Source organism: Physeter macrocephalus, chromosome 16 (genome assembly GCF_002837175.3).
Source record: "Physeter macrocephalus isolate SW-GA chromosome 16, ASM283717v5, whole genome shotgun sequence".
In the NCBI taxonomy this organism is placed as follows: Eukaryota; Metazoa; Chordata; class Mammalia; order Artiodactyla; family Physeteridae; genus Physeter; species Physeter macrocephalus.
Window position 1 is genome coordinate 72,638,298 of NC_041229.1, and position 22,479 is coordinate 72,660,776.

Below are 22,479 nucleotides of genomic sequence, written 5' to 3' on the forward strand. Positions count from 1 at the left end.
TTTTCCATTATAGGTTATTACAATATATTGAATATAGTTCCCTGTGCCATATTATCTATTTTATATATAGTAGTGTGTATCTGTTAATCCCAAACTCCTAATTAATCCCTCCCCCTCCCCCAAATGTAGTTCTTCTAAATAGGGCCATTTAAATAATATAATATCTTCTTAAGACTAGTTTTAGCTTATAATAAAGAGGTTCAGAATAGTAAAATGAAATCAATACTGTCTGATCTGAAATCAAGCACAACCTTGACTAGATTATAGGACTATCTCTGAGTATTTATTAAACAAACAAAACTATGAAAAGAGATGCCAAAGAAAACCAGAAAGAGGAAACAGGAAAGATAAATTCCCACAATAGGGCACAGATGTCAAAATACTCTTAAAGGATAGTATTTTTTTTTAAGTTGTAAAAATGGATGAAAGAGATAAACAGACAATTCAAAAAAGAAGAAACGTACATGATAAATAAATGTATGATAAGATTTCAATTTCTCAAATAACCAAAGAACTAAACATTAAGGTTTAGTTAAGGACAAACATTTCTGTCCTTCCAACTAACGAATTTTTATCATGCCCTATTCATCACATTTAACTGGTAATCTTATTATTTAAATCACCAAGTAATGCAAATAATGTACAAGTTCATAAAGTAAAAGATTAATGTTTCCCCACCTAAACTCCACTACTGACAATTTGGTATGCATCTTTTCTTTTTCTGTTTCTTTTTTTTCTTCTTTTTAAAAGTTTATTTATATGAAAAAAACAGAAAACCATAAAACAATATGAAATGCATCCACAACTGCATATCCTTTTACAATATGTGTATAAAATAAGAAGTGATAATCCTAATGCCATCCTTTACTTCAACCTCACTCCTCTCTGACATATCCCTGTCCTCCTGTCCTACAACTTTCTGGGTATATACAAATATATTATAAATTAACCTTTCATAAAAGTTTTAGTTACTTACAAAAATGAGAGCAGATTCTACATCCTTCTAAGTAAATGAACCATAGAGATAAGCAAAGGTTTGTTTTGTTTTAATGATAGTACCTTCTTTTATAGCACCCTTTAGAGCAAAGGTGCTGTAAAACAGGTACCCCCCATACTGATTTCTATTGATGGTAGAATTACAACATTTTGTCTACCCCTTAGAGGCCAATTTGGGAATATATAAGAATAGCCTTCAAAACATTTTAAAACTTTGATCCAATAATTCCATTCCTAGAGATTTATCATTAGGAAATTATTAAAGATGTATAAGATATATATATTTATATTTACATATATTTTATTTAAGGATGCTCATTATTAAATTTCTAACAGAGCAATTTACAGATATATCAGGCAACCATTAAAAACCATGTGTTTAAAAAAAAAAACCATGTGTTTTGAAAATATTGTTTAATATGGAAAAATGCTCAATATAATGATAGATGAAATATGCAGAATACAAAACTGCATAATGTGAGGGCTTGTGTTTTTGTTTTGTTTTGTTTTGTTTGTTTCTGTTTTTTAAGTCTGGGCCATTTATTTTTATTTATTTATTTTTTTACTTGTATGTTTATTTATTTGGCCATGCCAAATTAGTGGGATTAGTTCCCCGAACCTGTGCCCCCTGCAGTGGAAGCGCAGTCTTAATCACTGGACCACCAGGGAAGTCCCTGTGAGGGCTTGTAAAACACAAAAGTTACAGTTTCATGCATTGCTGTGGGTGAATTTTTAAAACTTAATGCTCAGCTAAAACAAAGCACGTAATAGAAGATTATATACAATATGATTCAATTTACATAAAGGTTAAAAACAGGCAAAACTACAAATAAATACACATATTACATAAGAATCTTTATTGGGGAGGAGCTAGGAAAAAAATGCTCCAATATTTTGCTAGTAGCTCTTCATTTGCTTTATCAAACAGCAAACAACTATAAAAAGACAGGGAGCAAACAATGGTTGCCTCCCAGACCTGGAGAGAGCAGCTTCATGCAGGCTGCCATCATCAGGGTTCTGGGTCTTGGGTGACCCTGGGGAGCTCAATTTCAAATTATTTTTAAAGACCATAGGAGGAATTATCATTGAAAGAAAATTCACTAACTTATTTGTACCATTAGGATCAAAGATAAATATTCAGAAAAATAAAAACTTTTAAAAGAAAATCCAAATTGATCTTACATGGCTCCAGTTTTGGAGATAGGGCAAGTATATTCTGCCTTGAGCATCCACATGTTTTCCAACTGAGATTCCCATATTTGCAGTTGGCTTTAAGAAGCAAATGGGGGGAGCAAAAGGGTGAGAATCCAAAATCCACAAACGAATTGGTATGTTATATGTATTACCTATTTGAGACAAAATAAACACATCTTCAAACAATAATGAACCACACACATTATATTTATGGTATAGCTAGGTGGCATTTTAAAACACAAGTTTAGTCAAGTTTATAGATAAAGGATTTATGTAAATTGAGGCCTATTTCCCTATTTTCATCCACATTCACATTGGAAATATGCTCCCATTAAAGCAACAGTATAACATTTGAGGAAATATAATCAAGACAATGGCCAGCTTATTCAATTCAATTCAATAAATATTTATAGGACCTACTGTGCTAGGAGTATGGGATACAACATCTTCTTTAGGTAACCTTCTTTGCTCCACCCAATTTATTTGCCTACAAGTCTGTTTCTCTTTTTACACTATAAACGTCTAGAGATGATTATGTATTATTCATTTCCATGTCCCCTACAACAAGTATAGTGCCTAACATACTGGATACTCAACAAAAGTTTCTTATATAAATAAGAATGAATGAATGGGACTTCCCTGGTGGTCCAGTGGCTAAAACTCCGCACTCCCAATGCAGGGGGCCCAGGTTTGATCCCTGGTCAGGGAACTAGATCCCACATGCCACAACTAAGAGTTCTCATGCTACAACCAAAGATCCTGCATGCCACAGCTAAAGATCCCACGTGCTGCAACTAAGACCCAGTGCAGCCAAATAAATAAATAAATAAATATTTTTAAAATGAATGAATGAATGAACAAATGAAAGATGCATTTGATACTGGCCCTCAAGTTGCTCATTAATCACAGATACTGTAACATACAACCTTGTAACATACAAGGTTAACATATAACCTTAACAGTCACCTTGTCCAGTGGCTCTTAAATTTTAGTGTACTGAGATAGGAACCCAAATGAAAGCTCTTCCATGTACATGTACCATGTAACCATGTATCACGTACTATGTAACCCTGTATCATATACTATGTAACCATGTATGTCATGCCTACTGAGAGCCAAAATCTCTGACTGTTTTGGTTTACAGGAAGCCCAAAGCTAAACCTAATATAAGTGCAAAAACTAACCTTAAACTAGAAATTTGATCAATTATCTTAACTGTTCTATTGTATCTCCCGATATTTATTCCTGCTTTCACAGTCCTAATGCATATGTCTTTCAATATATTTAAAAACATGGCTGCTCAGGAGCACAAATGCCTAGGTTCAAAGCCTAGTTGCACACATTACTAGCTATATGATTTTAGGCAAGTTACTTAACTTCTCTGTGCCTCAACTCCTTCCTCTATAAAATGAGAATAATAAAAGCTCCTACCTCATAGGATTGTCGTGAGGATAAAATTAGTTAAGGTACATAAAATGCTTAGAACAGTACGTGACATGGTAAGTACCATGACGGGTTGGCAATTTTTACAATTTACCTCAAACCCATTTTGGAAATAAGCAAGGTATAAATAAAAAGTTTTCTTCTCCACTGCAATCTTTTTCTTACTAAGGAAATCCTCTACTTTTTTTCATCTTGCTTCCTCCTGCCCTAAGCACAATGATACTCAGCTCTGTCTGCATATTAGAAATGCTTAAGGAACTCTGAAACACACCAATATCCAGGTCTCTCCCCAAAAGTTTCTGATTCAGTGGGACAGGGTCTGGACAACATTTTTTAAAAGCTTCCCATGTAATTCTAGAGAACTGAAAGTCACTACATAATAGAAATGTCCTAGTATTATTTCTACTATTTTATATCAGCAGTTCTCAGAACCATACTCCTCTTCTAATTTTATCTAAGTATTAAGAAAACTGTTTTTATTTGGGTATAATTGATATATAACACTTTATTACTTTCATGTATACAACGTAATGATTCAATATTTGTATATATTGCAATATAATCACCACAATAAGTCTAGTTAACATCCATCACCATACATAGTATCTAAGTACTTACAGTATGGATACAGGCATAGCTGTTGGTACTCTATGATTATAAAGTCATGTGATCACAGCACCACAGAGTGACCAACAGGTATTGAGACACATCATCACATTCCTCCAGAAGTCACTCTGTCTAATGTTATATACTCTAGACCAGTGTTTTTCAAATGTTGGTCACAACAAATAGGTCATGAAATTAATTTAGTGGGCTGCAAACAATAATATTTAATTTTAGTTATATACATATATAACTATGTATACAAAAGTATTTCTTATTGTGGGTCACAATCAAACATTTAAAAGCCACTGTTTAGACCAGGCAATTTTTTTTTTTTCCACGCTGTGCAGCATGTGGGATCTTAGTTCCCCGACCAGGGACTGAACACATGCCCCCTGCATTGACAGTGCAGAGTCCTAACCACTGGACCTCCAGGGAAGTCCTAGGCCATGCAATTTATTTTGTTTTGGAGTGGTAGTCCCAATCTCGATGGAGCCATTTTCTAATGTTAATCACTACACATTAAAGAAAAGGAAAGGAATGTCTATTGAAGGTATCTTCCTGGTTGATCAAGGATCTGCTGCCTCCATCAATGCCTCTCCCCAGCAGCATTCATGCATTTTAATACCACACTCCTGGCAAAGTGCAAGGTGAGCCTGATTCCCATGTCTATAACTTGTAAGATTTCACTACTGGTATTCTCTGTGCCCTTCCTTCCTTCTTTCTCATTCTTTTCTGTCAGCAAATGCCCTGCCTCCTACCCTGCCCATTTACTTTCAGTAATTCATTATCAAAGAGTCAGGACTCCTGGTAGAGTCCTCAGATTTAAAGTAATTATATCATAAGGACATAATTTAAGTTAACTGTAAATAAAGTTCAGATGGGTATCATCTTACTAAGATGATACACATCTCTAGACAATGGGTGAAGGAAAAGTGTCATCACAACCTTGACACAATCTTGGAGGGATAAGAAATAATCCAGAAAATTTCTGCAGGTATATATAAGGAAATATCAACAGAAGATTCACCTGGGGGATAGTACTGGGTGGGAGGTTAGATATAAGCTTAACTTCATCTCTTTCCAATTGTTTAACATTTTTTAACATGAGCATGTACTATTATTATACTAACAAAACTAGTTACCAGATGAAAGTAACAAAAGCATGCAAATAATAATGGCCAATGTTTATTAGGCACTTACTATGTGCCAGGACCTATGCTAAGAGCTTTACTTAGAGTAATGCATTTAATCCTCAAAATTGTAGAGTTAGGCTCTATCATTGGCCCATTTTACAGATGAGAAAGATAATACATTCTGACCTTCTGATCAGCAGGAAATAACTAGTATGCATCACAAGGAGTTGCTATAATTCTAGTCAAAAGCAAAGGGGAAAAAGAGTATACTACCAAAAAAAAGGTATTGCAGGTACCATTACTACCTTGGAATTACTACCAGCATAAGAATCAATGACCTGACTCCAGTGCTCTAGGAAGATGCAGAGTGCCAATGAGTGGCATCTTAAGATAATGTTTATGCCCTCCTGTAACCTCCCCACATTGTCCTAGAAACTGAGGGCTACTAAGCAATGATTCATTTAAATTTGTAAGTTCCTCTGTCAATATGCAACTACCCTTGAAATCACTGGGGTTGGTAAGAACTATGGAATCAGTCAATCAATCAGTCAATCATTGGGGTGGTAAGAATTCTTTCTCTCTCTCTCTCTAACATCTAACCATAATAAACACAGAACACAAGTAATGGGAAACAGGTCTCAGTAAAATTCTCTAGGCAGCCAGAAAACAGTCTGAGAGCTTGGGAGGGGAGAAGCAAGGAAAGAAAATAAAAATCGACTCTATACCTGCTCTGCCTACCTCACCGCAATTTTATCAGAGCCCACTGCTACCTACTTTCATCTCCAACCACGTTCCTATTCATAAAAACAAAACTGGATTTCTAAGCATTCTCTGTGCCAAAGGAGATGTTATGATTGGACATGCGCAGAGGAAGAATAAAACATGAGTGTACCTCTGGCAATAAGTCATCATGGGGGCAGGGGGAAGCAATAAAGGAGGGTTTGTAACAGTCTAGCCACTACCATAATGAAGCACTTACTTTGAAAAAAGTCCCCCAAAATACATCTTATTGGTGTCTGTTGGGCAATGTGCTCCCATAATACAGCGGCGAATCCTTTGTAAGAGACAGCAAACTGCACTGCTCTCTCCCCATTTGGTTTCCAGATCTTCCTCAGCCCTTTTTCAGTGCACCTCCTCTTTCAAATACCCAGTAAGTTCATCTATTCCTAAGCCCTTCAGTCAGTAATCAAATAAACTAACTCAATCATTCAACAAATATTTACCGAGCATTTTCTATAAGCACAGCACTGTATATTAGTGATTTTGGATGTTATTCCTCCTGAGATTATTTGCATTTTAAAAGGGGAATGGATTTTTAATGGTGGAATTTCAAGCACCACTTCAGAGAAATAATTGGAACCAATGCTTCTCTGGTGTTCTTCAAATCATACTAGATAAGCAACCTCCTATGACACCCATCTGACAGGTTAGTCCTGTTAAACGTTGAAGGAAGTAGGTCTAGACAAACAGAATTAATTATAGGAAAGTTAGTCATTTTTTTTTTTTTTTCTTTTTGGGCAAACACTTAGCTATTTTAACCTGTCAGGTCATCTGAAAATATGTTTCTTTTTTTGAGCTTTAATGGCACCTGTGTTTTAAAAATTTCCTATTGGAGTTTTAAGTTCCAGTCTGATACCAGCTGTGTGGACTCAGGTAAACCACATGACCAGGACTCAGTTTCACCAATAGAATGGGGATAATGCTACATCATACAGAGGGAAAGGGAGGGGAACAAAACATTCACATAATGGGAGAAAAAGGTGGGATCCCTGCAGTTTGCTATGGAAAGCAGAGTTAACTCTCCACAAGTGCAGGCCTATGTCTGTCTTGCTCACCTCTGTACCTCAAAACCTAGCAGAGTAGTGGGCAGATAGTTGACATTCAATAAATAAATATTCGTTGAACTGAATTGAATTTGTTGGTATTAACCTAGGCCTTCCTTCACTGGGACAGCATTCTGCTATATCCAGTAAGGTTCAGTATAGATCATATACATGTTAAAACACTTTGAGGGGAATTCCCTGGCAACCCAGTAGTCAGGACTCTGAGCTTCCACTGCTGGGGGCCTGGGTTTGATCCCCGGTTGGGGGAACTAAGATCCCGCAAGCCACATAGCGTGGCCAAAAAAATAAATATTTAAAAAATAAATAAATAAAAAATAAAAAATTGACCAGCTCGTAAAAATGTTCTTTAAAAAAAAAAACACTTTGAGAATGTTATGGAACTAAACAAATATAAGTTCTAATTAAACTGCTCTTTTAGAAAATTCCCACAGTTTCTCAACTTCCACACTTACCCTGATACATCACAGGAATAGTGCCAGTGAAATTCAGCAGGTTTTTCTGGGAACTATCTTTGAAAACTGGAAGAAAAAAAAAGCCCCAGAATGCACAATCAGAAGTAGGAAGAACTGTATTAAAGTGTGTGCATGTACATACACACATACAGAAACACACATAATTTCTAAATACCATCATCTAGGAATCAGTAAATATGTTGACAAGGGCAAAGAACTAAATGATGTTCTCTTAGAAAGCAGAACTGGTAGTTGAAAGAACACAGGACTTAAGATACTGAAATCCCAAGTTTTTGGCCGACTTTTCCTACTTAGAGGTGATGGAAGAAATGTTCACATATTGAGATATGGGGAAGTCATCCTAGCTTATACATTATTTAACTTAAGCTTTATGCTAACTAGAATAGCCAGTTTTGTGGCCCATTAAACATACATTGTACACCTGCTCTAATCATTAAAGAAAAGGGTGCATTGTCCAGAAGTAAAGAATGTCTGTTTTGAAGACAGAGGTAAATGCCTCCCTTCCCTAAAACATCAATGTTAGCACTCCTTCAATGATAAATCTCCCTTCACAGGCGCCAAGGCCATGCTGACTCATTGTGTGCATGCTCATTTGTCTTTTTTTGAACCCTTGAAGGAATACACCCCTGTGATGTTTGATGTTCTTTGTTCTGACAGATATAAAACTGTGCTGAAAATCATGCTTCTTCGGAAAGCTCTTCAGAACTATCTGAGGCTATAGTGCTCCGACTGGCTCAAATAAAACTCTTTTCTATTCCTATTATAGACTGTTTATTATTTCCATCGACAGAGGCATGTGACTTTTGGTTACCTTAACCTCTTTGACCTTCAGTTTCATCATCTATAAAGATATAAAATCTATAAAGTCTGCATCATAAAGTTGTCATAATGATTAAATGAGATGATGTGAAAACCCTTAATAAGAAGTAAAGGATTATAAAATGTGGGGACATTATCAAATAATTGTCACATGTAACATCAGTTATAATCACTTTCAGATATCAGATTATAACTTTTATAATCAGAAAAAAAAAGTTAGTTTTACTTTTGAAAGTGACCTTTTAGAAGGATTAATAATTATCTTTGCTTTCTCTAACTCCATTATTCTCAACCTTTTCTCAATCTTCACATCCCTGAAATGTCAACTTACCCATCTGGGACACACTGATGGAGAATCAATGCCCTAATTTCTGAACTGAATACAGAAAACACTACATCTGGTTTCAAACTGTCAAACTGCCTTGGAATGTGGTCCTTTAAGGACTTCAGTAGCTTACTATACTATTTACGCAGAGGAAGAAAAAAGTCTAAATAGATTTGATGACCTATCAGAAAGGGAGAAGAGGAAAAGCCAGGCTGACAGAAAACTCAAGGCCAAGCGTGTACATAAGTACAAATATTTACCTTGAACTATATGAGTGAAAGGTAACAATGGGTGAAGGGATCACTCTAAGGCAAAACTAAAATGGAACAGGGATTGTTTCTCAAGGACACAGAAGAACTTGAAAATGTGGTAGAGAAACTACAGGTGTAAATAGTCATTGTCCAAATTATTCAAAAAGCCAAAAGAAAAATGATTATAATACATGACTAACATTGTCTTCAATAATAAAATGTACCTTGACAATATTAATCCTAAAGCTTGAGGGTTTAATGGCACCACAGCCTACTTCCTCTAGATGGGGAAAATGAGAATAAGAATTAACTGGTATAACAAAGGTTTAAATCTATAAGATTACTTATAGATTGTAAAAGAACAAGTAGTATTCAAGCAGAGGGCAAGATGGACATAAGTACAAGACCCAGCTCCATGCCTAACTAGCTGTGTAATCTTAAGCAAGTTATTTAAACTCTCTGAGCCCCAGTTTCTCTGAAAAATGAAGATGATAATACTCACCTCACAGCTTTGGTTGTACAAGAATATGTAAAATAATATAGATAAAACATTTGGAAGTATATCTGGTGTTCAATAAATAGTAGCTGTTAAATCCCCCATCCCAGGCATTTATGCAGCACCAAATACCTGGGTGCTAATCAAGAGGCCAGACACAGGTAGGCCAGAATCTAATCATTTCTTCCACACATAAAATTAGCTATTCCTAAGAAATACTTCAATAATGCCTCAAATTTTCCAATATATAATTCTGAATTAGACATATTTTTGTAACCCAAGCTAATTCAAATACAAAACATACCCATGTAGAATAAAGAAGTTTTTCAAAACTGTGTGTTTTGACTAATTCATGGGTCCTGAAATCAATTTAGTGAGTCTCAATCAGCATTTTTTTAAACAGTATGGAATGGAATAGAAGAGAAAACACCAAGGTGTACATAATACTTTAGTTGTGTGTATATGGGGTCATGATATAAAATACATTTCCAAGTGTGGGTTGTGGTCAGAAATTTTGAAAGATAGTAAAGTAAAATCTTTCTCAGGTAACCAGACCCTCTATATTAAGTGAAGAAGATAACTAAAACTTTTTTATTAATTTATTATCAACCATATATGTGGTAGGCAAAATAATGGCCTCCATGGATGTCCAATACCCTAATCCTTGGAACCTGTGCATATGTTACCTTACTTGGCAAAGAAACTTTTTAGATACAATTAAGTTAAGGACCCTGACATGGGGAAATTACCCTGTATGATTAGAGTGGGCCTAAGCTAATCACATTTGGTTCTTAAAAGCAGAGAACCTTTTCTCTGGAGATCTGACTACAGAAGGATGGTCAGAGAGATGCAACATTGCTAGCTTTAAAGATGGAGGAAAGTGACCTTGAGCCAAAGAATATGGGTGACATTTAGAAACTAAAAAAAAGCAAGAGAATAGATGATTTCCCAGAGCCTCCAATAAGGAACTAAGACCTGCCAACACTTAACCTACAGACACCTGTGCTGGGCTTGTAGCCAAAGAACTGTAAGATCGTAAATTTGTATTGCTTTTTTTTTTTTAAAGATTTTTTTTTTGATGTGGACCATTTTAAAAGTCTTTATTGAATTTGTTACAATATTGCTTCTGCTTTATGTTTTGGTTTTTTGGCCTCGAGGCATGTGGGATCTTAACTCCCTGACCAGGGATTGAACCTGCACCCCCTGCATTGGAAGGCGAAGTCTTAACCACTGGACCACCAGGGAAGTCCCTGTGTTGTTTTAAGCCACTAAATTTGTGTTCATTTGTTAACAGCAGCAATAGAAAACTAATACCATATAAATTTTATTAACTTAAATTTCCTCAAAAACCACAGGTCAGGCTTCCCTGGTGGCGCAGTGGTTGAGGGTCCGCCTGCCGATGCAGGGGACGCAGGTTCGTGCCCCGGTCCGGGAGGATCCCACATGCCGCGGAGCGGCTGGGCCCGTGAGCCATTGCCGCTGAGCCTGCGCGTCTGCAGCCTGTGCTCCGCAACGGGAGAGGCCACAACAGTGAGAGGCCCGCGTACCACAAAAAAAAAAAAAAAAAAACAAAAACCACAGGTCATAAAGTGTAGCTCAAAATCAGGGGATAAAAGAGAGAAATGAGAAATTATAATAAGTTTGTAGCTCTCTAGGAACAAATAATTAATAGTTTAAATAATGTAGCAAAAACTAGAGGATACAATTCTTACCATAGGTATCCATGGAATATCTGAAATGTGGGAAAAACATATTTACATTCTTCAGTTCTTCCACAGTTAGATCCCTGAACTTGTACTGAAGAGAGAAAAATGAACACAGAATAAGAATAAAATTATAAGCAACAGAACAATTACAAATTAACATTTAACTGAACACTTACTATGTGCTAGGCCCTGGGCTGAGTTTTACAAACATGAATAGTATTTGACTTCATCCTTTTAATAACGACCCTATGAAGTAGGCAGGGCTTATAACTGCTTGACTTTATAGAAGATGAAAATGAAAGCTAGAGAATCAAAATAACTTGCTGTGGTAGATAGCAAGTTAAGTTGTGAAGCCAGAGCTCAAACCCAGTGCCTGGGCCTTTAATCACTGTATCAAATGCCTCCAAATACTTCCTGAAGGCTTAAGAAATAGGGCAGAATGTAGCACCCCTGTCATCACTGTAAGATCCACCTCTCATGCCTGAATATCTCATTCACTTGAGACACCCTGAATTTCCCTACCTGGTACCACAGCTGGGTTTCAAAGGGAAAACAGAAAGCATGCAAAGGTTTGCAGTCAGGTTGAGTGAACTGCCTCCTCATTCATCCAGATGTAGTCTCAGAAATACTACCTTGGTTGCCCTGTGGGCAAAATCATTTAACTTCTTTGAACTTATTTTCTCATTCACAAAGAGAAATTATACCCACCTCCCGGACTTGTGCTAGGCATTAAATGGAAAAAAAAAAAAGAGTATGTTAAGAGTCTATTACCATTCTGAAAATGAAATTGAGAAAACAATTACGTTTACAATAGCGTCAAAAAGAATAAAATACTGAGGAATAAATTTAACAAGATGCAAAACTTAGACTCTAAAAACTATAAAACATTGTTGAAAGAAATTAAAATAGATCTAAATGAATAGAAAGATATCCCTTGTCGATAGATCAGAAGACTTGATATTGTTAAGATGGCAATGCTCCCCAACAGATTCAACAATCGCCAATCCATATCAAAATCCCAGCTGACTTTTTCTGCTCATTTTGCAAAAATTTACAAATGGACCTTAAAATTCATATGGAAATTCAAGGAATGCAGCCAAAACAATCTTAAAAAAGAATTAAAAAGGGCTTCCCTGGTGGCGTGGTGGTTAAGAATCCGCCTGCCAATGCAGGGGACACGGGTTTGAGCCCTAGTCGGGGAAGATCCCACATGCTGCGGAGAAACTAAGCCCGTGCACCACAACTACTGAGCCTGTGCTCTAGAGCCCACGAGCCACAACTACTGAGCCTGTGTGCTACAACTACTGAAGCCAGTGCGCCTAGAGTCCGTGCTCCAAAACAAGAGAAGCCACCGCAATCAGAAGCCCGCACACCGCAACAAAGAGTAGCCCCCGCCAGCCGCAACTAGAGGAAGCCCGAGTGCAGCAACGAAGACACAATGCAGTCAAAAACAAATTTAAAAAAAAAAAAAGAAGAAGTCGGAGGATTCATACTATAATCAAAAAGATAGTAACAAATGTGGGAAAGGATGTGGAGAAATCAGAACCCTCATATACATACACCACTGCTGGTGGTAAAACGGTGCAGCTGCTTTGGAAGAGTTTGGCAGTTCTTCAAAAGATTAAACACAGAGTTACCATATGACCCAACAATTCCACTCTGAGGTATATACCCAAGAAAAATGAAAACATGTCCACACAAAAACTTGTGCACAATTGTTCATAGCAGCATGATTTGTAACAATCAAAAAGTGAAAACAATCCAAATGTCCATCAACTGATGAATGAAGTGTGACATATCCATAAAATGGAATATTAAGCCATAAAAAAGAACTGACAATACATGGATAAACCTTGAAAACATTATACTAAGTTAAAGAAAACAGACACAAAAGCCACATATTGCATGACTTGTATATAAAGTACCCAAAATAGGCAAATCCATAGAAACAGAAAGTAACTTAGTGGGTGCCTAGGTTTGGAGGAGATTGGGAGAAAATAAAATAACTGCTAAGAGATCCTATTTCCTCTCTCTGAGTTTTTCATGGGCAAAAGAGATATAGCTCTACTGCCCGCCAACTTCAGCAGGTATGTATAAAGATCTTATGATGAACATATGTAAAAGTGAGATATTAAACAAAATATGTATACCATAGCAAGTACCGACAGGAAACGATGAATCGACAAAGCATACCTAGGTTACAGAAAGGCCTCTGAAAAGAGCTGTCTACAATTCACATTAGAGCCTAGAATGGTACAGAAAATTAGAGGGAAGGAGCAAGGTCATTTTAAGATGGGAAAGAATTTGACAGAAGAAAAAGTGTATAATTAACAACTTGAGGACTGGAAACATCTCTTACTCATTTTTATTTCCCCATAGCATTTAGCACAGGGTATGGCTTCAATAAATGTAGGCTAATTGGATGGGAGTTAGCAAAGAGGCAAATTTATATGAGTAGAGTGGATATAGAAAGCAATTATGATCCAAAGGACTGAGCATAGATCACTAAGATCACTAAAACTAAGAATCGATCAGTATTAACTACAGCAGGGTAAAAATGAGTCCCAGATTCAGTGTTCCTGATTCAGTGAAAACAAAAGTGAATGAAACCATCCCAACTCCAGACACTGCACAAATGTACAAAAGGCTGCATTGTTGTCACCTGGAATATACATTTATTATGAACCAAATAATTTTTGTTTTGTTTTCTACTTGATGTTATAAGCTGTTTTCTACATCCTTAACATCCTCTGAGAATGTAATGATTAATGGCTGCCTAGGGCTATATACCAGAATTGATCTAACTGCAAAACTGACATAAGTTTGTCAAAAGAGGGCAAAAGCACTCTTTGTTAGGGCTTGAAAATCCAAACATCACTACTAGTCGAATATGTGATGTGCCTTTCTGACGAAAAAGACCTATTTTATCTGTCCTAGAAAAATAAAAAGCACATCATTTTCATTATATATGAAACAGAATATCTTCTCAGTGTAATATTAAGACATATATTCCATTACTCTTCCTATACCACCTAAGAGAAGCTTGTATAACATTCTCCAAGGAATATGCCTCAGACAATGCCATTTGCTTAAAGGGTACAGGCAGGGAACTAAAGAGGAAAACTGGCCCATGAGATTCTTAAACTAAAGCAATTATACTATCATAAAAATCAGTTGAAAAATTGAGAAGTTACTAAAGTTGTAACTTTATCCACTATACTACAGTATGTTTATTTAGTAAACTGATACTTACGAACATCAAGAGTACTCCTGTATGACATTGCTCAAATGTTGGACACCCTGAGGAATACTTTGTGGCATCATTTTATTAAAAAAAAATTAAGCATTAAGGAATCTTACAGATCAAATCCAATTCTATTATTTCATAACTGAGCAAATCGAGGTTAAGTTACCTGTCCAAGGTAACTTGGCCAGGGGAGTGGGAAATAGGAATTAGGAAACCAGAGAAGTTTTCTAAACTTAATATTTAATACAACTAAAGAATATATATACATATAAACATATATGTACACATATACACGTTTTGAAGAATAAACACTCAGGCACCAACTCACCCATGTTTGATCTAGAACAGTGCTGTCCAACAAAACTTTCTGCCATGATGGAAAAGATCATTATGTGTTCTGTCCAATACAGTAGCCACAAGCCACATGTGGCTACTGACACTTAATATGTGGCTGGTGTGACCGAGAAACTCATTTGTAATTTTATCTAATTTTGATGAATTTAAAGAGCCACATGTGGCTAGTGGCTACCATACTGGACAGCACAGACCTTTCCAATTCCACTACATCTCTCCGGGTGCTCCTTCTCTTAACCATTCAACTGCCTACCTTAAATTGTGTAGTCACATTCCTTTGCTTTTGCCCTGCATAGTTTTTAGCGCATTTGTGTGCGTCCCTAAACACCACACTGTTTGTTGTTTCTTGTTTTAATCAAAATATAATCTTGCATAGAACCTCCAATTTTTGTCACTGAATATAATGTTTCTAAGATTCACTTGTATTGCTGCATGTTGTAGTTCATTCATTTTCACTGCTGCATAGTGTTTTCCATTGTGTGAATGAGTACAGAACAAATTATCCTTCCTTCTGTCAATGAACATTTGGGTTGTTTCTAATTTTTAATGATGAGTAATTCTGTGAATGTCTCTTGCTTCATAGATTATGAATTCTCTATGGTAACTACCATAGAGTTTAAAAATCCCATTCATCCACATCCTCCAAACCCTTTGAAATGATCTTAATTTATGACAATCTAGTGAGAGAAAATGGTGTTTTACCATGCTCTCAATTTGCTTTTCCATGGTTACTAATGGGTTGAGCAAACATTCATTTCCCTGATTCTTCTTTTGTTTTTTAAAAAATGATTATTCGTGTCTTTTGTCCAATTTTCTATCGGTTTTAATATTTATTTGTAGGCTAATTTATATATTCTGGATACCAATACTTTGTCAATTATGCGTTACAATATTATTCTCCAAGTTTGTATTTTGCCTCTTGCACTCTCTTCGTGGTGTCTTTTTATACATAAATGTTCTTAATTTGAATGCAAACAAATTTATCACTCTTCTTTGAGTATTTTACGTCTTGTTTAAAAAATGTTTGCATACTCTGAGTCCATGAAGATTCTTTCCTACATTTATCTCTATACGTTTTAAAGCTGGTCTTTTACACTTGAATCTTCAGTCCACGGGGAATTTTTATGTTTGGTCAGAGGTAAGGGTCCAATTTCTCATTTTCTCCTGTATAGATAATCATTTGTCCCTGCATTCTCCTTTCTGTAGTTATCTGCAAGCCTCTTCTGTTTTATATCGCATTTCCAAACACGTGTGAACATGGTTCTAAGCCCTCGAGTCTGTTCCACTGGTTAATTTGTCTATCCTATACCAATATCACACTAAGCCTCAATTACTCGTCTTGACATCTGGTAGAGCAAGTCCCACACCTATTCTTTTTCTGTAAAAATGTCAAGATTATTCCTGGCCTTCTGCCCTTCCAAATGATTTTAGAATCAGTCTGAAAAGTTCCCCAAATACCCTGTTAGAATTTTGATTGGAATTGCATTGGCTCTATAGATCAATCTGGAGAGAGCTGACATCTTCACATCCACGAAGCTGGAATATTTATCTAGGTTGGAATACTTATTAGGTTTCTTTTGTTTTCAATAAGATGTTCCATGTTCTCCTTACAGTTGCTTGATTTTAATGTATTGTTCACTTCACAAATTTTTCAGCAGTAAAATTATTTCTAAGTATTAAGTTATTATATTATTTGCCTACCTCGAGGGTTAAGGAACTTTGGAAATATCTGCTGGACTAACGTGTTTCTAAATGGTCTCCTTAATTTACACATCCAACAGACATTTATTAAGCACCTAAGTGCCAGACTCCATGCTATGCACTGATGATAAAAAACAAAAACAAAAACCTTCCTCAACTATTCTGGTCCCACCCTTGAGAAAATTATTGTCTCTCTTTTGTCTTTTTCCTGCATTCCAGTTCCACCAAAATTATGAAGTTCTTTTTCTATTCTCAGCTTTAGCAATTCTTCCCCCTGGACAATACACCATGCTTCCGTCACTGAAAAACTTGATAGAATGGTTCTTTTAATTTTATGTTCTCTGAAGAGGAGACAGAAAGGGTGTAATCCTAAGGACGATGATACTTCTCTTCCTACAAGACCTACACACCTGTCACAGTAGATAAAATCATTCAAATCAAGTATATAAACAATTTCAATCATAAGGCTTCAAAACCTCGAAGGGGTGTACAAACTGCCCCAACAAAGAAAGACACAGGCAAACCCAACTAAAGAGAGAGCAGTTTATCTTGAGAGGAAAATGTAATCAAAAGAACCAGAAAAGTATGTGCATGTATATGATTCATATTTAACTGCTGCCATTACATTTTGCTACTGTTGAGGCCTCTCACTGTTGTGGCCTCTTCCGTTGCGGAGCACAGGCTCCGGACGCGCAGGCTCAGCGGCCATGGCTCACGGGCCTAGCTGCTCTGCGGCACGTGGGATCTTCCCGGACCGGGGCACGAACCCGTGTCCCCTGTATTGGCAGGCGGACTCTCAACCACTGCGCCACCAGGGAAGCCCTTGCTACTGTTTTATTCAGAATGTATCATGTCTCATACTTCAATAAAATTATCAGTTTTTTTCATAAAAAACAAAACAATAAAACAGCATAAACGTACGGTTTCCGCATAGGGAAGTTTTAAGAAGCATTATGAATCATATAACTAAGAAACTGGTGAAAAAGGTGGTTGCCTCAGACTGTACACTGGTGGGGAATCAGACAGCCTGAACTAAGAGCCTGGTGTAACACAGAACCTGGCGTTAGTCATGCCCGAGAAACGCAGGTCAGACTTCCGGATCAGCCCTCCACCTCAACCTTTCAACATTACGAGGATCTCTTCCGGGCCTTCCAACCCTGTCTTCATTCTTAAGTCTACACAGGTCTTTCATTCACTGCACAGTTACTCAGCACTCCGTCGTGTCAGGCTAGGTGATGGGAATACTATAGCACTGTCTCTGCCATCAGAGTTCACCGCCCGAGTAAGGTTTGTATGTAAATCATTACTCCACGATATGATAATCGATATTTCTGAAAGCAAGTAAAGGAAGTAGTGATTCTGCTTCTAGGGAGTGACATCTGAGTTGAGTCCTACAAAGGATTTGCAACGCAAGTCATAAAAAAAGGAGGTGGGGGTGAGGGCAGGCCATTTCTGCAGAGAGAAAGACGTGGTTAAAGGGACTGGCGAGGGCTGGAAGCTGAGACCAAGAGAAGCTGGTGGCGTGAGAAGTTCTCACAGCGGGTGGAGATTGGGGGATCTCGGATTTGCAGGCAAAGCCCCGGCCTCAGGAAGGAGAGGTCCGCGCCCTCCCTGCGGCCACTCCCCGCAGCCGGCTTCAGGCCAGCCCACCCCCCGCTCCAAGACCCGTGACAAGCCGGGGAAACGCCCCAAGGAGGTGGCCCGGCCAGGGGTGGAAACGCCCCCAAGCCCCGGCGCCCCAGATTCTGCCCGGCGGGCTGGCCGCACCTTGCCAAGCAATCGCCTCAGACCCTCACTGTTGAACTCCATCTCCAGCCAGGACCACGAGTCGGGTTCTGAGACCCCAGCCCCGGAATCTCCTTCCGCACTGTCCTGGACGGAGGCTGCCGAGGACCAAACTTCCCGAGCGGTCCAAGGCCCCGCCCCTTCCCAGGCTCGAAAGTTCACCGGTGTCCAACGCCCTAGGCTCAGCGAGACTCCGCCCGGAGTCTCACCACCGCTCCTCCGCGAACGCTGAGCGCGTTCAGAAACGCGTGAGCGCCAAGGGAACCATGACCCAGCTTGCTGGAGGGAAACTTGGGGACATCGGTGAAGACAGGAATAGGAAGGACCCGAGGAGAAGCAGTAAAGGAGGTAGAAGATATTGGCGCTGTTCTGGGAGAGAGTTTCGAGAAGGATGTGACAAATTCAGTAGAGTATCGAGAAAGATCAAGAAAGACCCCAAATTGTGGTTGGATTTAGGAAGGAAGAGGTAATGGAGCTTCAAAAGAGAAATTTCGGGGGGCCTAGAAAGGAAAACGGACGCAGGAGGAGAATTGTCAGAACTGGGATATAAGACAGCCGAGTGAGGGTGGTGCGCCTTTGGCGGGGCGGGGCAGAGCATAACAGCGTTGGTGGCCAGAGAGGAAAAAGTCAGGTAACAAAAAGAGTTTGAAGACAAAAAAGGTAGATTGGTGGTTACGGTCATCTGGAGAAGTAAGACGAAGAGATGCAATTTGCGGGCCTTGTTTGGTTTCCTTGAATGAGTTACTTAACCTGCTTTGCATCCCTGGTTTGAGCCAGTGAGCCTAAAAAGTCCTGGGAGTTGGCTATTGTAACTGTCAAGAGGTTGGGTGGGCAGGAAGGTGATTGTATTTATAGGAAGAGCCAAAGGTAGGAATGCTGTGATTCTGTTGGGAGAAGAAAGCGAAAGACTGGAAGGAGCACTTATTTATTCAACAAACTTTTGTTGAGCATTGGCTACTTGCTAGATACTGTCGGGGAGGAAGAAATTTTCCTCTATTCTTCTAGCTTCCTCTGGCTGGTCTAAGAAGTAAACTGACACCAGACAGAATAATAGGTAAAAATCAAACAAAAGTTAATAGCATGTATACCTGGGAGAGACCCAGGAGAACTGAGTGACTCGCCTTAATGGCCGAAGCCCTCACCTTCAATACCATCTTCAGCTATGGCAAAAGAGGATGTTGGGGGTGGTGGTTTGAGACTTCAAAGGGGAGAAAGGCAGTTCACATGGAGAGAGAAAGTAAATACTTGGTAAACAAATGTTTGCTGGCCCTTGCAGAGACGAGGAGACTCTGATTTCTAGGCCCTCCGAGTTCCCGCCACCACACCTAGCCCATATTCTTTGCAGATATCTCTGGTGACACCTTAATTAGGGGAACGGGCCTTCTCTCTAAATCCTTTTAGGGAGTTAGGGGGAAGTCTTTGGGGGCCTTAAAAATGGGCATCCTAAGTTAACCCTCCTGCCAAAGAGACATATTTTAGGGTGGCAAACCTTGCTCCCCTGCAATATTTTTCTAGGTCTGAGGATACTGCAGTAAACAAAATAGACAAAAGTATCAGCAGTCCTAAGGCTGTCATTCTTTTATTAGTAGGAGGAGAGCAAAACAATAAAAATAGTAAGTAAATTAGACCATATGTAAGAAGTGATTAAGTGCTGTGGGGAATAATTTTTAAAAGGCAGGTTACGGAAGTGAGAGTAGGTCTCCTTGAGAGGTGAGAAAGTAAGCATTCCATATTAGAGGGCATCCAGAGCCCTAAGACAGACGTGTGCTTGGGGAGAGTCAAAACCGCGGGGAGGGGCTTCCCTGGTGGCGCAGTGGTTGGGAGTCCGCCTGCCGATGCAGGGTACGCGGGTTTGTGAGGGGCTTCCCTGGTGGCGCAGTGGTTGGGAGTCCGCCTGCCGATGCAGGGGACGCGGGTTCGTGCCCCGGTCTGGGAGGATCTCATATGCCGCGGAGCGGCTGGGCCCGTGAGCCATGGCCGCTGGGCCTGCGCGTCTGGAGCCTGTGCTCCGCAAAGGGAGAGGCCGCAGCAGTGAGAGGCCCGCATACCGCAAAAAAAAAAAAAAAACAAACAAAAAAAACCGCGGGGAGGCCAGTGTGGCTGGAGTCCAAAGAAGAGGTGAGGAAGCAGAAGTAGGCTACTTCAGAGACATAAGGGGGAGCCACAGATGGTTTAGGACAGTAATTCTTCCTGTGTGGTCCCCAGACCTGCAGCCTCAGCATCACCTGGAACTTGTTAGAAATACGGATTCTAAGGCCTCACCCCAGACATAACAGAATCAGAAACTCTGGGGATCAGGTCAAGCAATCTGTTTAACAAGCCTGGGTGATTCTAACCGCTATAAGAACTTTGTGGACAACTGTGACTCTGGCTTGTCAATGCCCTCCCACCAGAGACCATCAGGAACACACCCATACTTAAACAAGTTGGGTTGATTACTCCTTCCCGTGAGGGAGCAGACACTGTGGAGAACCACTGGGACAGCTGAATAAGAGTGTGGAAAGAACCTATTATAGGATTTGGGCTCTGGGTGATTTGGGAGAGGGCTTAAGGAATCAAAGCTTTACTTTGGATTGGGTGCTGTCAGAAGGCAGGGACAATTCTATGATTGGGTATCTCAATATATATTATCTCTCAGATGGGTAAACTAGAGCAAGGATAAGGCTGTAATTGGTAGAGAACCAGTAGTCGCATTAGCGGAGAGGAGAGGATGTTTGGGTATTTCCTGGGTTGCAAAGTGACCTTGTTTTTGTCTCTGCTTAGAAGAAATTATGACGAGGCCTTGTTTGGCCTCATTTTATCATGGTCTGAGTGACCCTGTCTGATGTCAGTGTTCTGAGATTGTTTATATCCAACAGGAGACAACAGGAGCCTGGCTGTGAGGGCCAGGTCAGCTGTAGCAACACTGAGACCTAGCTAGGTCAGTCCAGTTCCCAGATGTCAGGGCCTGCTTTTTTCTTTCTTAGGCTTTTGCTCTGAGAGAGAGGAAGCCACTGGAGGGTTTTGAACAGAGGAGTGACACGATCTGATTGAGTTGAAAAAGAATAAGTCTGACAGATGAGTTGTGAAGAGACTTAGGGTTGGGGGGGGACTGGAGAGTGGAAGCCGGGAGACAAGGTAGGAGGTGAGACGGATGAAGGATAAGAGGCTTGTTAAGAGCACCTCAGCCAGATCTAACACACCTCAGAAACTTTGAAACTTCCAGAGATTCTAAGATCTAACAGGTCCTATCAGAAATCCATTAATCAAGGAAAAGCTCTCAAGTTAGAAGTAAGGCCTGAACAAGGTTCTTCCATCTTTTATGAAAGAACCTTTTATGGAAGAGGCCTTCCATCCAAACCACCAATTCTCTTCTGGTTTAATCACTATGGATGAATTATAGGCACTAGGAACACTCTACACCTGTGTGTGTGTGTGTGTGTGTGTGTGTGTGTGTGTGTGTGTGCGCGCGCGCGCGCGCGCGTGCGCACGCGCACACACATGCATATGTGTGTAGCTATCAATTCCCATGTGGTACATTGCTAAGAGTTTTATGGGCTTCATTGCAGTTAATCTTCAAAAACCCTAGATGGAATTATTATCAATTATTATCTCACTTTTACTGTTGAGCAAACTAAGGTTTAGTGAAGTATTTCCTATTCCCTTGTTTCTGAGATCCTGTTGAATAAGAGATGTATTACTGACAATGTTCTGGGGAGAAAAGGTTACAAAAGTAAATATACATACCAGTTTTAACCCCACTTTGGGGAATTTGTCTTAGAGAAATAAAAGTACCCAGGATGTATGTATTATACAAAGATGTTAATTATATTAAAGGAGAAAAAAGTCCCCAAGCTAAGAAATGGGAAAAGTGTATATTCTGCTCCTTTGTTTATAGTTTGAGAAAAAACACAAGAATGGCTTTTCTTGGTCCTCTGCTTCTGATCTCTGTTTACACTCTTTGCTTTCATAGTTATGGGTCCTATCAGACACATTGTTTAGGGATAAAACCTTGGTATTCTGAACATCAGACAAATGTATCTTTATCATTTACTTCTTTTTTTTTTTTTTTTTCCGTACGCGGGCCTCTCACTGCTGCGGCCTCTCCCGTTGCGGAGCACAGGCTC

General features: G+C 39.0%; 2 protein-coding genes across 8 annotated transcripts in view; one reads left to right on the forward strand and one right to left on the reverse strand.

The window, feature by feature from the left end:
* UEVLD (UEV and lactate/malate dehyrogenase domains) overlaps positions 1 to 18,468 on the reverse strand; it is a 44,782-nt gene extending 26,314 nt beyond the window's left edge. For 5 of the 7 annotated variants that reach the window (XR_008615361.1, XM_007104917.3, XM_055078660.1 and 2 more), the window contains exons 1-4: positions 18,356 to 18,468; positions 11,293 to 11,377; positions 7,669 to 7,734; positions 2,179 to 2,342 (exon numbers count right to left, since the gene is read on the reverse strand). Coding sequence is in view for 5 of the 7 variants with exons in the window: in XM_007104917.3 (XP_007104979.1) it covers positions 2,179 to 2,342; positions 7,669 to 7,734; positions 11,293 to 11,377; positions 18,356 to 18,397 (357 nt within the window). In the remaining 2 variants the exon portion in view is untranslated. Of the gene's footprint in view, positions 1 to 2,178; positions 2,343 to 7,668; positions 7,735 to 11,292; positions 11,378 to 18,355 lie in introns of those variants that run through there. The other 2 variants (XM_028501526.2, XM_028501527.2) reach the window with 2 other exon arrangements.
* A 350-nt stretch (positions 18,469 to 18,818) lies between these two features.
* MISFA (mitochondrial sheath formation associated) overlaps positions 18,819 to 22,479 on the forward strand; it is a 10,983-nt gene continuing 7,322 nt past the window's right edge. The window contains exon 1 of the mRNA XM_055078662.1: positions 18,819 to 18,839. The gene's annotated coding sequence lies outside the window, so the exon portion shown is untranslated. The remainder of the gene's footprint in view (positions 18,840 to 22,479) is intronic.